The sequence below is a fragment of the Mustela nigripes genome, chromosome 2 (genome assembly GCF_022355385.1).
Source record: "Mustela nigripes isolate SB6536 chromosome 2, MUSNIG.SB6536, whole genome shotgun sequence".
Classification (NCBI taxonomy): domain Eukaryota; kingdom Metazoa; phylum Chordata; class Mammalia; order Carnivora; family Mustelidae; genus Mustela; species Mustela nigripes.
Genome location: NC_081558.1, coordinates 95,017,516 through 95,030,025, shown reverse-complemented (window position 1 = coordinate 95,030,025; position 12,510 = coordinate 95,017,516). Strand labels below are relative to the sequence as shown.

The 12,510-nt window shown below is 36.8% G+C and overlaps 1 protein-coding gene across 1 annotated transcript in view; it reads right to left on the bottom strand.

Annotated features, from left to right (window-relative positions):
* The window catches only part of LOC132010496 (phosphatidylinositol 4,5-bisphosphate 3-kinase catalytic subunit beta isoform-like), a 60,341-nt gene that overhangs the window by 17,385 nt on the left and 30,446 nt on the right, over positions 1-12,510 (bottom strand). The window contains exons 2-3 of the mRNA XM_059388330.1: positions 8,915-9,140; positions 1,053-1,276 (exon numbers count right to left, since the gene is read on the bottom strand). Coding sequence (XP_059244313.1) covers positions 1,053-1,276; positions 8,915-9,140 — 450 coding nt within the window. The remainder of the gene's footprint in view (positions 1-1,052; positions 1,277-8,914; positions 9,141-12,510) is intronic.

Here is a 12,510-nt window from a genome sequence, read left to right as displayed (position 1 = left end):
CTGCTGAGCAGAAAGCCCAGATGTAGGGCCTGATCCCAGGACCCTGAGATCATGACCTGAGCCAAAGGCGGAGGCTTAACCCACTGAGTTACCCAGGCGCCCCATAGTTGTTTTGAAAGTGGAGAATATACTTAAAAAATATATATCTTTCATAGTTCTTGGCATGGTAAAGTGCTCAATACAGAATGGCTACTGAAATGGTTTATGTCGTTGTTATTGCAGTAACTGAAGAACACCACAAAATACCCTTGAATGCCTACCCTAATTCTAAATCCAGATCCTAGATGATAAAATGACCACACTAGATACAAAGGCAGTCTCATAATCTGGTTTGTAAAATAGCTGTCACCGTTCAGGTATGGATTAAATATACTCCAATATAATGCCCATTTCCATATCACCATGAAATGCATATATAAGAATATGAGAAAAAAGAGATCATTTGATCAAACCTTTCATTTCATAGGCAACAGAAAAATCAAATAAGAAAATAAAATATCTACACTAAAGAACATTATTTAGACTGGGACTGGCAATCTTTTTCTGTGAAGAACCAGGCTTTGCTGACAACCCATGAGTCTGTGTCCCATTCCTTTCTCCCTCCTTCCCTCCCTTCCTTCCTCCCTTTCTTTCCCTCCATTCTCTCTCTCTTCCTTTCTCCTTCCATCTTTTAAAAATTCCTTGAGTTTTTTAACATCCTTTTAAAATAAAAACCAGAAACTAATAATATACTATATGGTTAATTGATTTTAAATAAAATTTAGAAATAAAGTGAAATAAAAATGATTTCTAAAAAATAAATGCATACATACATACCATTCAAAAACTGGTTTCCCAATCCCAATCTAGACTAATATATCACTGTATCAAAAAATCATACGTGCAAAAGATGTGTCATTTGATTGTTATACGTAATTCTAAATTTCCATCTTTAAATCTAAAAATGCTCTTTTTAATAAAATTTGCCAGCTATCTCCTCTACGACTGGTGTTGCATTCAGGTAAAAATCAAAGATTTTTTACAATGTATTTCTTAAAATAACATAACACTACCTGACAATTTTCAAAATGAACAGCCACAATGAGCTTTCCTCCATAAAGTTTATCTTCTAAGTTTTCAAGGACCGATGGTTCATGTTCTGGTGGGTATGTCTGCTTTAGCCAATCCATCCAAGACAATCCCACAAGCGACTGAATCTTTTCCTCACTGAATTTGCGCATTTTTATTCGGAACTCATTCACTTCGGGATCCTTCAGTGCATCAAATTCATGTAGACCTAAACAAATTTTTTTAAAGTGTCATTCTGAGTAGCTAATAATAATACAAGAAAATACAAAATATATTCAACCAAATATATTGGATATTTGGTTTTTATCACGCAAATAAAACTGGGCAGGAAAATATGATGAAAGATCAAAAGAACATCCAGAAAAAGTAACAAATTTCATGTACAGAAGATGAACATAATTAGATTTCTAAAGAAGATAAACTTGAAACCGTTAAAGAAATGCAATTTGGTATGAGTTTTATAAAGGTAATCAATCACTGAAATAGTACACACTTTAAAAACACATATAAAATATCCAGTTTTTCTTTACAAACCAAGTAAGTCACATTTACTATATCTGAGAAAACCTAAGAATCTGAAAACTTTTCAGTTAATGAACTTAAAATACAAGCTATTACTTAACTTTAACAAGCTATTACTTTAAATAGTAATATTATTATTATTATATTATATTATATATAATTAATATAATATTAATTATACAATATATAATTATATATAGCTATATAATTATATATAATATAATTGATATAATTAATATATAATATATAAGTATTATTTATATATAATAAATAATGTAATTATTATATTAATATTATTACTATTACTTTTTATTAACTTTAACAAGCTATTACTTAAAACTCAGTAAATTTAAATTTTATAGATTAAACTTTCAATTCACTATGATTTTAACAACAGTTACAGTGTATCAATTAATAAAAAATCTCATAAAATTATTCTTTGTTGTACTTAATTATGACCACTCCTACCATCAAAACAACTAAATATAGCAACGTTTTCTTAAACTTATCATTATCTTAATAAATAATTTTTGGGATGCCTGGGTGGCTCAGTGGGTTAAGCCTCTGCCTTCAGCTCAGGTCATGAACCTCAGGGTCCTGGGATCAAGCCCTGCATCAGGCTCTCTCTCTGCCTCCTGCTCTGCCTCTGCCTACTTGTGATCTATCTCTGTTGTCAAATTTTTAAAAATTTTTTTAATAAAATAAAAAATAATCTCTGAAATCTATAATAAATGAACATGCAGAAATGTTTATATGTACATTATATATAAAAATTAATGGTGAGGTGGCTCACCACCGCCTGGGTGGCTCAGTGGGTTAAGCAGCTGCCTTCGGCTCGGGTCATGATCCCAGAGTCCTGGGATCCAGTCCCACATGGGCTCCTTGCTCGGCAGGGAGCCTGCTTCTCTCTCTGCCTCTGCCAGCCTCTCTGCCTGCTTGTGTGCTCTCTCTCTCTCTCCCTCTCCCTGACAAATAAATAAATGAAATATTAAAAAAAAATTAATGGTGAGATTGGCAAACACTTTAATTTAAAGATTACTCAGACTGGCCACGCCTCATGACCCCAGTGCAGCTTTCTGCCCACACGTCCTGTCCCCATTCTTTAATAAAACCACCTTTTTGCACCGAAGACGTCTCAAGAATTCTTTCTTGGCTGTGGGCTCTAAATCCCAGCAACAGCCCCAAATTACATCAATCCTGTGCATGTATTGAGGAGACTTTTCAGTGCCAGCTCTATCTCATTCTTCTAAAGTGCTGTGTAGGTGTTCCTGGGGGGCTCAGTCGGCCAAGCGTCCAATGCTTGGTTTTGGCTGAGGTCATGATCTCAGGGTCGTGGGATCGCGCCCTACGTCTGTCTCTGTACTCAGCACAGAGTCTGCTCAAGACTCTTTCTCCCTGGGGTGCCTGGGTAGCTCAGATGGTTAAGTATCTGCCTTCGGCTTGGGTCATGATCCCCAGGTCCTGGGATTGAGCCCTATGTCAGCTCCCAGTTCAGTGGGGAGTCTGCTTCTCCTCCCTCTGCCTCTCCCCTAGCTTGTGCTTGTTCTCTCTCTCCCTCTCTCTCTATCCCAAATGAATTAAAACACCTTTAAAGAAGGATGCCTGGGTGGCTCAGTGGGTTAGGCCACTGCCTTCGGCTCAGGTCATGATCTTGGAATCCTGGGATCGGGTCCCACATCGGGCTCCCAGCTCTGCAGGGAGTCTGCTTCTCCCTCTGACCTTCTCCCCTCTCATGCTCTCTCTCTCAAATAAATAAATAAAATCTTTAAAAAAAAAAAAAACTTTAAAGGAAAATAAAAACTCTTTCTCCATCTTGCTCTGCCCCTCTCCCCCAAATAAAAATCTTTACTAAATAAATATTAGAATCAATTGTGGCATTAAATACAGAAAAATAAAAATGTTTAAGTTGCATAATGCAGCAAAGTTAAAATCCTGAGGGTACACTGTGACTTCCTGGAGAGTTTAGATCTGGAATGGAAATACACACTCTAAATCAGCTATGAAGGAAGTGTAACTTAAGACAAACTAGCTGAGGCACTTTGGAGATTTTTCCCCAGCACCGCTGAAACTACTTCTACCCACAAACATAGGTATTACAGGTAAGAAAAGAAAAATGAGTACCTAATACATCTAACAAAAATCAAACTCTTTATCTCCCTTTATCTACTAAAAGTCATGTCTAATCCACTTTCTAAATGTTCCTCAACTCTGTCTACTCTTCTAGTTCCTGCAGTCATTAATTTAACCCTGGCCATCACCAACCCTCCCTTAGGTTACCACATCAGTTTTCACTAACTTCTCTATTCCCAGTCTTAATCTGATTCATTCTCTATTTTACAATGTGAATCATCTTTATAAATATAATCTGATCATATTACTCCACCATTTAAATCCTTTTGATTTCCCAATTGCTTTTAGGAATCAGTCTCTAATTTTTCATATGACCTGAATGGCTCCACATACTCTGAAGCTGGTTGCCTCTCTCATCTTCCTATTTGTCCTAGCTATCCCTTTACACAAACCATAATCAATTACTTTTATTCCGTGAATAGGCCATTCTTCATACGTGCCCTTCCCATTCAATTATCCTTCTAATTCCTCCTTACCTGGCTCAACTCCTCATCAGCACTGAAGGCTCAGTTTAGTTGTGTGTCTTCTATAAGGCCAACCCTCTCTCACTCAGCTGATTTTACCTCTTTGACTTATAGCAGTTTACACACTGTATTCTAATTGTCTATTCACTGATCCACATTTTCCACAGCATTGTCAGCTCCAAGCAAAGACCCAAGCTCACTGCTACTGTTGAACTGCAATTGCTACTACTTTGGTAATTTTTTCAATATATTGTAAATAAGGAACTCTGCTCACATAACTGTTAGAACCAACTGAAGAGTATAGATTTCTTTAATTCATCACAGACTCACTGAATTCCAATCTGAGAATCTCCTTTTAAAAAATAAATGAAAAATAAAACTTGAATTTAGAAACCACTACAAAGAGTTCTTAAAAATAGACACTTTGGGGCACCTAGGTAGCTCAGTGGGTTAAAGCCTCTGACTTCAGCTCGGGTCATGGTCCCAGGGTCCTGGGGTCGAGCCCCACATCGAGCTCTTTGCTCCACGGGGAGCCTGTTTCCCCCTCTCTCTCTGCTTGTCTCTCTGCCTGCTTGTGATCTCTGTCTCTCAAATAAATAAATAAATAAAATCTTTTAAAAAAATAGACACTTTGCCAAAAAATAAGAAATTAGCGGGGTGCCTAGTTAGTTCAGTCGGAAGAGCATGCAACTCTTAATCTCCAGGTTGTGAGTTCAAGCCCCAGAATGGATATAAAGATTACTTTAAATATAAATAAATGTAACAATTAGGTAAGTAATTTAATTTTAAACTTAATTTCTACATGTCTTCTGGTAAGAAAATTTGATAGCAAGCCTTAAATTTCAAGATAAGAATATTTTATCATTTACAGTCAAGTATAATTTTTTTTTAAAATAGGCATTCTAGGGGCGCCTGGGTGGCTCAGTGGGTGGAGCCGCTGCCTTCGGCTCAGGTCATGATCTCAGGGTCCTGGGATCCGGTCCCGCATCGGGCTCTCTGCTCAGCAGGGAGCCTGCTTCCTCCTCTCTCTCTCTCTGCCTGCCTCTCTGCCTACTTGTGATCTCTCTCTCTCTCTCTGTCAAATAAATAAATAAATAATCTTTTAAAAAAATAAAAAATAAAAAATAAAATAAAATAAAATAGGCATCCTACCCGGCATGGAGTCCAATTCAGGGCTTGAACTCACAACCCTGAGTTCAAGACCTGAGCTGAGATCAACAGTGAGATGTTTAACCGACTGAGCACCCAGGTGTCCCAAATGTAATTTTTTCACATAAAAAAAGCACTGAGTGGGGGCACCTGGGTGGCTCAGTTGGTTTCCTATCTGCCTTTGGCTCAGGTCATGATCCCGGGGTCCCGGGATCTGGGATTGAGCCCCATGTCTGGCTCCCAAGAGGGAGCCTGCTTCCTTTGCCCGTCACTTCCCTTGATAGTGCAACACACGCGTGCTCACTCGCTCTCTACCACATAAATAAAATCTTAAAAGAAAAAAGGTATTGCTGAATATTTTCTTCACATTAAAGATATTGTTAAAATCCTGCAGTCACTTTAAAATATATCACAACTTAAGATAGGTCAGGGAAAAAATAAGGGAGTTTTCAAAATATTTTTTTCAGGATGCTGACAAAATCCTCTGATCAAGATTTAATGGGCATTTGAAGGGGTGACCTTCACTACAGAGCATAATCAGAAGACAAATAGAAATTCTGTAAATAATTATTTATAATAAACATTAGAAAATAAAATGTGATAAATCATCATGCAGGAAAAGGTATTTTTAGACCCACCAGGGCAATAACATCTGTAAAGTTTCCATTGTTTTCTTTGGGGAGGAGAAGGCAGCAAACTCGTTCCTGAAGTTAAACTGAAATAATTGTTTATTGTTTTACCAGGAGGCATGACCTCACCAAGCCCCAGTTATAGTCATCACATACAAATTAGCAACTGCGAAAACGGACTTCTTAGGTACTTAAAGTGAAAATTCACTCCAAAATATTAAAACAGACTTACTCAACTTCCTAAATGCACATTAACACCTGAATCTGTGTATATGATCATTAACATCAGGTTTTCTAGATATGCTGAAAATCTCAAGTACAGTTTATTGTTAAGCATTTATAAACTGTTCATTTTATTTCTTTTAAGATTTTATTTATTTATTTGACAGAGAGAGAGAGCAAGCACAAGCATGGAGAGGGCAGTGGGAGAGGGAGAAGTAGGCTCCCCACCAAACACAGAACCAACATGGAGTTTGACCCCAGAACCCTGGTATCATGACTTGAGCTGAAGGCAGATGCTTAACCAACTGAGCCACCCAGGTGACCCATAAGCTGTTCAGTTTAATATAAAACAGAGTTTGCATCTTGATCACTCAAACTGCAGGGCACACTTCATTAAAAGTTTTCATATAATAAACCTATGATACAGAACAAAATATGGTCACACTGCTTATAGAAAGAAAAATTCAATTTATATATTACATACGTATGACCCCTGCACTGTGGCAAGGTAAAGTTAGGGTTACCAAATAAAAACAAAGGCAAAAAAACAGCATGCCCAATTCTATTTGAATTAGATAAACCATGAATGATTTTCATCATTGAGTATATCCCATGTAATATTTGCATCTAGTATATTTTTATTTGCTAAATCTGCCACGCTCATGTAGAAATAACAGTGGCTAATGAGCCCATATTTTTTGAAGATCTCAACTAGAAGATAGTGTAGTGATCTAAATTTTGAAAACATGATACAACTCAGAAAGATATCTATATCTTGACAAAAGTTAGCTCTCTCTGTGATGCTAATCTTTTGGGTTATCAAATATTTAATCCTTAACAATCAATATGGTTCTGGTCTACTTCCTTCCATCAGCAGGGAAACCTAAAAGCTATATATTTCATACACACAGACACATACACAAAAAGCCACTTGGAAAGAACTATATCTCAATATTATCAGTGGATATTCTTGTCTTCAATAACACTGTAAGTCATTATTATTTTTTACTTTCCCATATATTCTTCAATTCAAACAAAGGAGACTTTTTGTCATGGAGAATTTAAAGTTTATGAAAAAATCTTTGGAGCCCTAGCAAATGGAAAGGAGTGCTTTCTAATGAGGCCATTAATATATAAGAAAATTGTGGGGTCTCCTGGATGGCTCAGTCAGTGGAGCATGTGACTCTTGATCTCAGAGTTGTGAGTTCAAGCCCCACACAGGGTGTGGAGATTACTTAAAAATAAAAAAATAAGAGGCGGGGGATGGGGAGGAAGGAAGGAAGGAAGGAGTGATGGATGGTTGGGTGGGTGGATGAATCCTATATGGTAAATAATTACAAACTTATTGAAGAAACAATAAATTATTTCCTAAACTGAACTAGCTCTCCTCTGAAGTAATCAAACCTTTTTAAGTATTATACTGTCTGGGTACTTGGTTGGCCCAGTCAGTGAGCAATCTGACTCTTGATCTCTGCTCAGATCTTGATCTCCGTGTTGTTGAATTCAAGCCTGGTACTCGTAGGCCCAGCATGGAGCCTACTTGAAAAAAAAAAAGTAAAGGAAAAAGAAAGAAAGAAAAGAGAAAGAAATACATAGAAAAAAGAGAAAGAAATACACATAGGCTGTCATTCAGTAATTCAACGAAGTTCTGTTCTTCTTCTAAGCACTCAGAGGGAAGAATGTAGCCCTACACTTGTAATCATTAGTTAGTCTGAATCACTATAGGTCAAGATCAAAGAATGCAGTCTTTAGGACATGGTTCTTAGAAGGGATGATACTAGGTTATCTTGAAGACACTTATAATATTAAATGGGATGGTACCATATTATCTTTTAAGAGTGAATTTAGTCAATACAAGAGGCTAATCCAAATCCAAAAGCCTCCAGTGGGTAGATTGGTTTTTTAGTTCAATTTCAAGTCTCTTAAAAAATAAAACTGAAAACAACAACACAAAACTGCTACTGCAAAATAAATAAACTTCAAGCCTCCTCTGCAGTAAACCTCTCACAGTACTTGATTCTAGTATCTTGTCTAAAGCAGGATATTGATATACCACTGGCCCATGTGATACCTAACATTATTATAGCAAAAGATACTCTACCACATTTTGTTACTCATGATTCTCCCTGGAATTAATTTGCAAAGAATAACGTAGACATAACATATCCTGACTCCCTACAAAAGTATCTCTACTTAAAGATAATTTTAGTTAAGGAGTAAAATTTGTCAGTAATATGGGTTATTGACAGAAACTTTTCAATTAGCTTAAAGTCTTGATATACAGAATTTTATATAAATAGTGTGTATAGTGTAGAGGAAGTTGTGTGTATTGTGTATAGTGTATAGTTTATAGTGTAGAGGAAGTTCAAAAGAAATGGAGGATGTATCTCTTAGAAAAGGGCTTCTCAAACTATCTGAGACAAAGGGAGAACTTTTTCCTTTCCAATCTGCCAAAAAGGACATATACTCTGGCTAATAAAAATAAGTTGCTAAAAAAGATACACAAAACATATTACCATAGTGTCCCAGGGGTTATCACATTGCTACAGGAATTTATAAACATTTACTCTCAATTGTTACATGCACCTTATCTCAGACTAGTTATAAATTTACAAGTAAGTATTGGTCTTTGAGCCACACTCTACAAAGCAACGTCTTTGATCATACTTACATGTTTATACATAAACCATAAATATGTAAAGAATTCATACCAGTAAGTTTTTAAGTTACCTTTTCCTATAAGGACTCCAATTTTTGAGTCTAATTTTTCCCCTGGGTCACAACTTCTTGTCACTAATTTGAGAACTGGAAGAAAAGGTCTGACATCACAGAGTCTTCTTGTTTCATCTTCAAGCTCCTCATATACAGCAGTTTGATTCACACATGCAAACATATAGGAGTCAATTTCCATAAGGAGGTTAAACATTGGGTAATTGTGAACTTGCTTCCATAACATCTGCAGGAAAAAAATAAGACACTTTCTGGAACAGAAAAACTTGTTCAAGTGTACAAAGATACATCTACAAGGATACTCACTGCAGCACTCTCTATAAAACTCAAAAAAATAGGAACAAGCCAAATGTTTAGCAATGAAGGACTGGCTAAATCAACTATAAAATATTACAAATCTGTAAAACTAAAATAAAAATACACAGTAACATGGAAAGTTGTCCAAGATATATTAAGGTTTTTGTTTGTTTGTTTGTTTGTTTTTAAATACCAACTTACAAGATGGGATCAGGAGGGAGACAAACCATAGGAGACTTAATCTCACAAAACAAACTGAGAGTTGCTGGGGGGTGGAGGGGTATGGATAGAGTGGTTGGGTTATGGACATTGGGGAGTATGGGCTATGGTGAGTGCTGTGAAATGTGTAGGACTGATGATTCAAAGACCTGCACCTCTGGCACAAATAACACATTAAATGTTAATGAAAATAATTTAGAAAAAATAAATAAAATACCAACTTACAAGGGAACACATATAGTATTAACCCATATTTGTAAGTAATAGTACAACGCACAAAAAACGCATTTACATAAACAAAATTAAGTGAGAATCTGCAAGACTTCTTAAGAGAGAAGACTAAAAATCAGAAATGAAAGAGAAGTTACAATTGACACCACAGAAATACAAAAGATTTTTAAGAGACTACTATAAAAAATTATATGGCAACAAACTGGAAAACCAAAAGAAACAGATAAAACTCCTAGAAACATACAATCTTCTAAGGCTTAATCAGAAAAAAAGCGGATACTCTAAATAGAGTGATAACCAGTAATGAAATTGAATCAGTAATTTAAAAAAACTTGCACCAAAAAAAAAAGTCTAGGGGCCGGTGGGTGGCTAAGTCAAGTAAACGTTGGCCTTCAGCTTAGGTCAAGAGTAGCCACACCCCCCCCCCCCCCCCCCCCCCCCCCCCCCCCCCCCCCACACGGCTCCCTGCTCAGCAGGGAGCCTGCTTCTCCCTCTCCCCCCTGCCGTTCCTCCACTGGTGTTCTCTCACTCTGTGTGTGTCAGATAAATAAATAAAATCTTAAAAAATAAAAAAAGTCTAGAACCAGATGGCTGCATTGCTGAATTCCACCAAACATTCAAAGAAGAATGAGGTATCAGGTATCAGGGTGCCTGAATGGCTCTTTCAGTTAAGCATCCAACTCCTGATTTTGGCTAGGGTCATGATCTCAGGGTCCTGAGATAGAGCCCGGCCAAAGGCTCCTTGCTGGGCATAGAGCCTGCTTAAGATTCTCTTTCTTCCCCTCTGCCCACCCTGCTCTCCCTCTCTAGCTGGGGAGAAAAAAAGAAATGAATATCAATCATTTTCCTTTTTTCTAAAGATTTCTTTTATTTATGTATTTGATAGAGAAAGCGTGTGCTACAAGCATGGAAGTGAGGAAAGAAGAACAGGCAGAGGGAGAGAATCTCAAGCAGACTCTGCATTGAGCATGGGCCCAACTGCACAACCCTGAGATCATGAACTGAGGCCAAATTAAGAGTCAGAAACTTAGGGGAGCCTGGGTGGCTCAGTGGGTTAAAGCCTCTGCCTTCTGCTCCGGTCATGATCCCAGGATCCTGGGATCGAGCCCCATATCAGGCTCTCTGTTCAGCAGGGAGCTTGCTTCTTCCTCTCTCTCTCTGCCTGCTTGTCTACCTACTTGTGATCTCTGTCTTTCAAATAAAATAAAATCTATAAATCAAATCAAATAAATAAAATCTTAAAAAAAAAAAAAAAAAGAGTCGGAGGGGCACCTGGGTGGCTCAGTGGGTTGGGCCTCTGCCTTCGGCTCAGGTCGTGGTCTCCGGGTCCTGGGATCGAGCCCCGCATCAGGCTCTCTGCTCGGCAGGGATCCTGCTTCCCTCTCTCTCTGCCTACCTTTCTGCCTATTTGTGATCTCTGTCTGTTGAATAAATAAATAAAATCTTTAAAAACAAAAAAAAAAAGTCAGAAACTTAACCAACTGAGCCATCTAGGCACCCCTCAATTCTTTTTTAACTCATCCAAAAAAAGGAAAAAGGAATGCTTCCAAATTCATTCTACAAGGCCAGCATTACTCTGATACCAAAATCAAACAAACACTACCAAAAACAAACAAACAAACAAACATACTAGTATCCCCAATGAACACAGGTGTAAAAATCTTCAACAAAATATTAGCAATGCAAATTCAACAAGACATTAAAAGGTTCATTCACCACAATCACGTAGGAAATATTCCAGAGATGCAAAGATGGCTCATCATCCATAAATCAATCAAAATGATATACCAAACTGAAAGATAAAATCATCTAATCATCTCAGAAGACGCCAAAACAGCATTTGACAAATTCCAAATTTGTTCATCATAAAAACTCTCAAAAAGGTGGGAACAGAGAAAATATACTTCAACATAATAAAGCCATATATGATAAACCCATGGCTAACATCATACTTATGGTGAAAAGCTGAAAGCTATTGCTCTAAGATCAGGAACAAGACAAAAATGTCTACTCTCACCACCTTTATTCAACATACTGTATTAGAAGACCCAGTCACAGCAATCAGACAAAAAGAAAAAGTATCCAAATTGTTAAAGAAAAAGTAAAATTGTCACTATTTGCATAAGACATGATACTATATATAAAAAAAAACCCTAATGATTCCACAAAGTTGCAGAATACAAAATTAATATACAAAAACCTGTTGTTTCCATATACTAGCAAAGAAAGAAAACAATGCCATTTATATCAAAGAAAAATAAGTATATATCAAAACCTAGCCTTATGCTAAGTCAATAAGTCAGAAAAAGACAAACATCACATGATCTCACTTATATGTAGAATCTAAAAAGCAAAAATAAAAACAAAAAATAATAAATACAAAGAACAAACTGGTGGGGGGAAAGGTGTAATAGATGAAGGGGATTAAAATATCAAAATACCGGTTATGAAATATATAAATCATGGAGATGTAAAGTACAGCAGTGAGAATACAGTCAATAATATTGGAATAACTTGGTGTGGTGATAGACAGTAACTATACATATCATGGTAAACATTTCATAATGTATGTAACTGCTGAATCATAGTTTGTAAACCTGAAAGTAATATAATATCGTATGTCAACTCTACTTCAATTTTTTAAAAAAGTGATTATCTATGAAGATGTTCATATTTACCTTTTTTTTTTTAAAGATTTTATTTATTTACTTGACATAGACAGACACTGAGAGAGGAAATATAAGGAGGGGGAGTGGGAGAGGGAGAAGCAGGCTTCTAGCCAAGCAGGGAGCCCAATGTGGGGCTGGATTCCAGGACGCTGGGATCATGACCTGAGCAGAAGGCAGGCG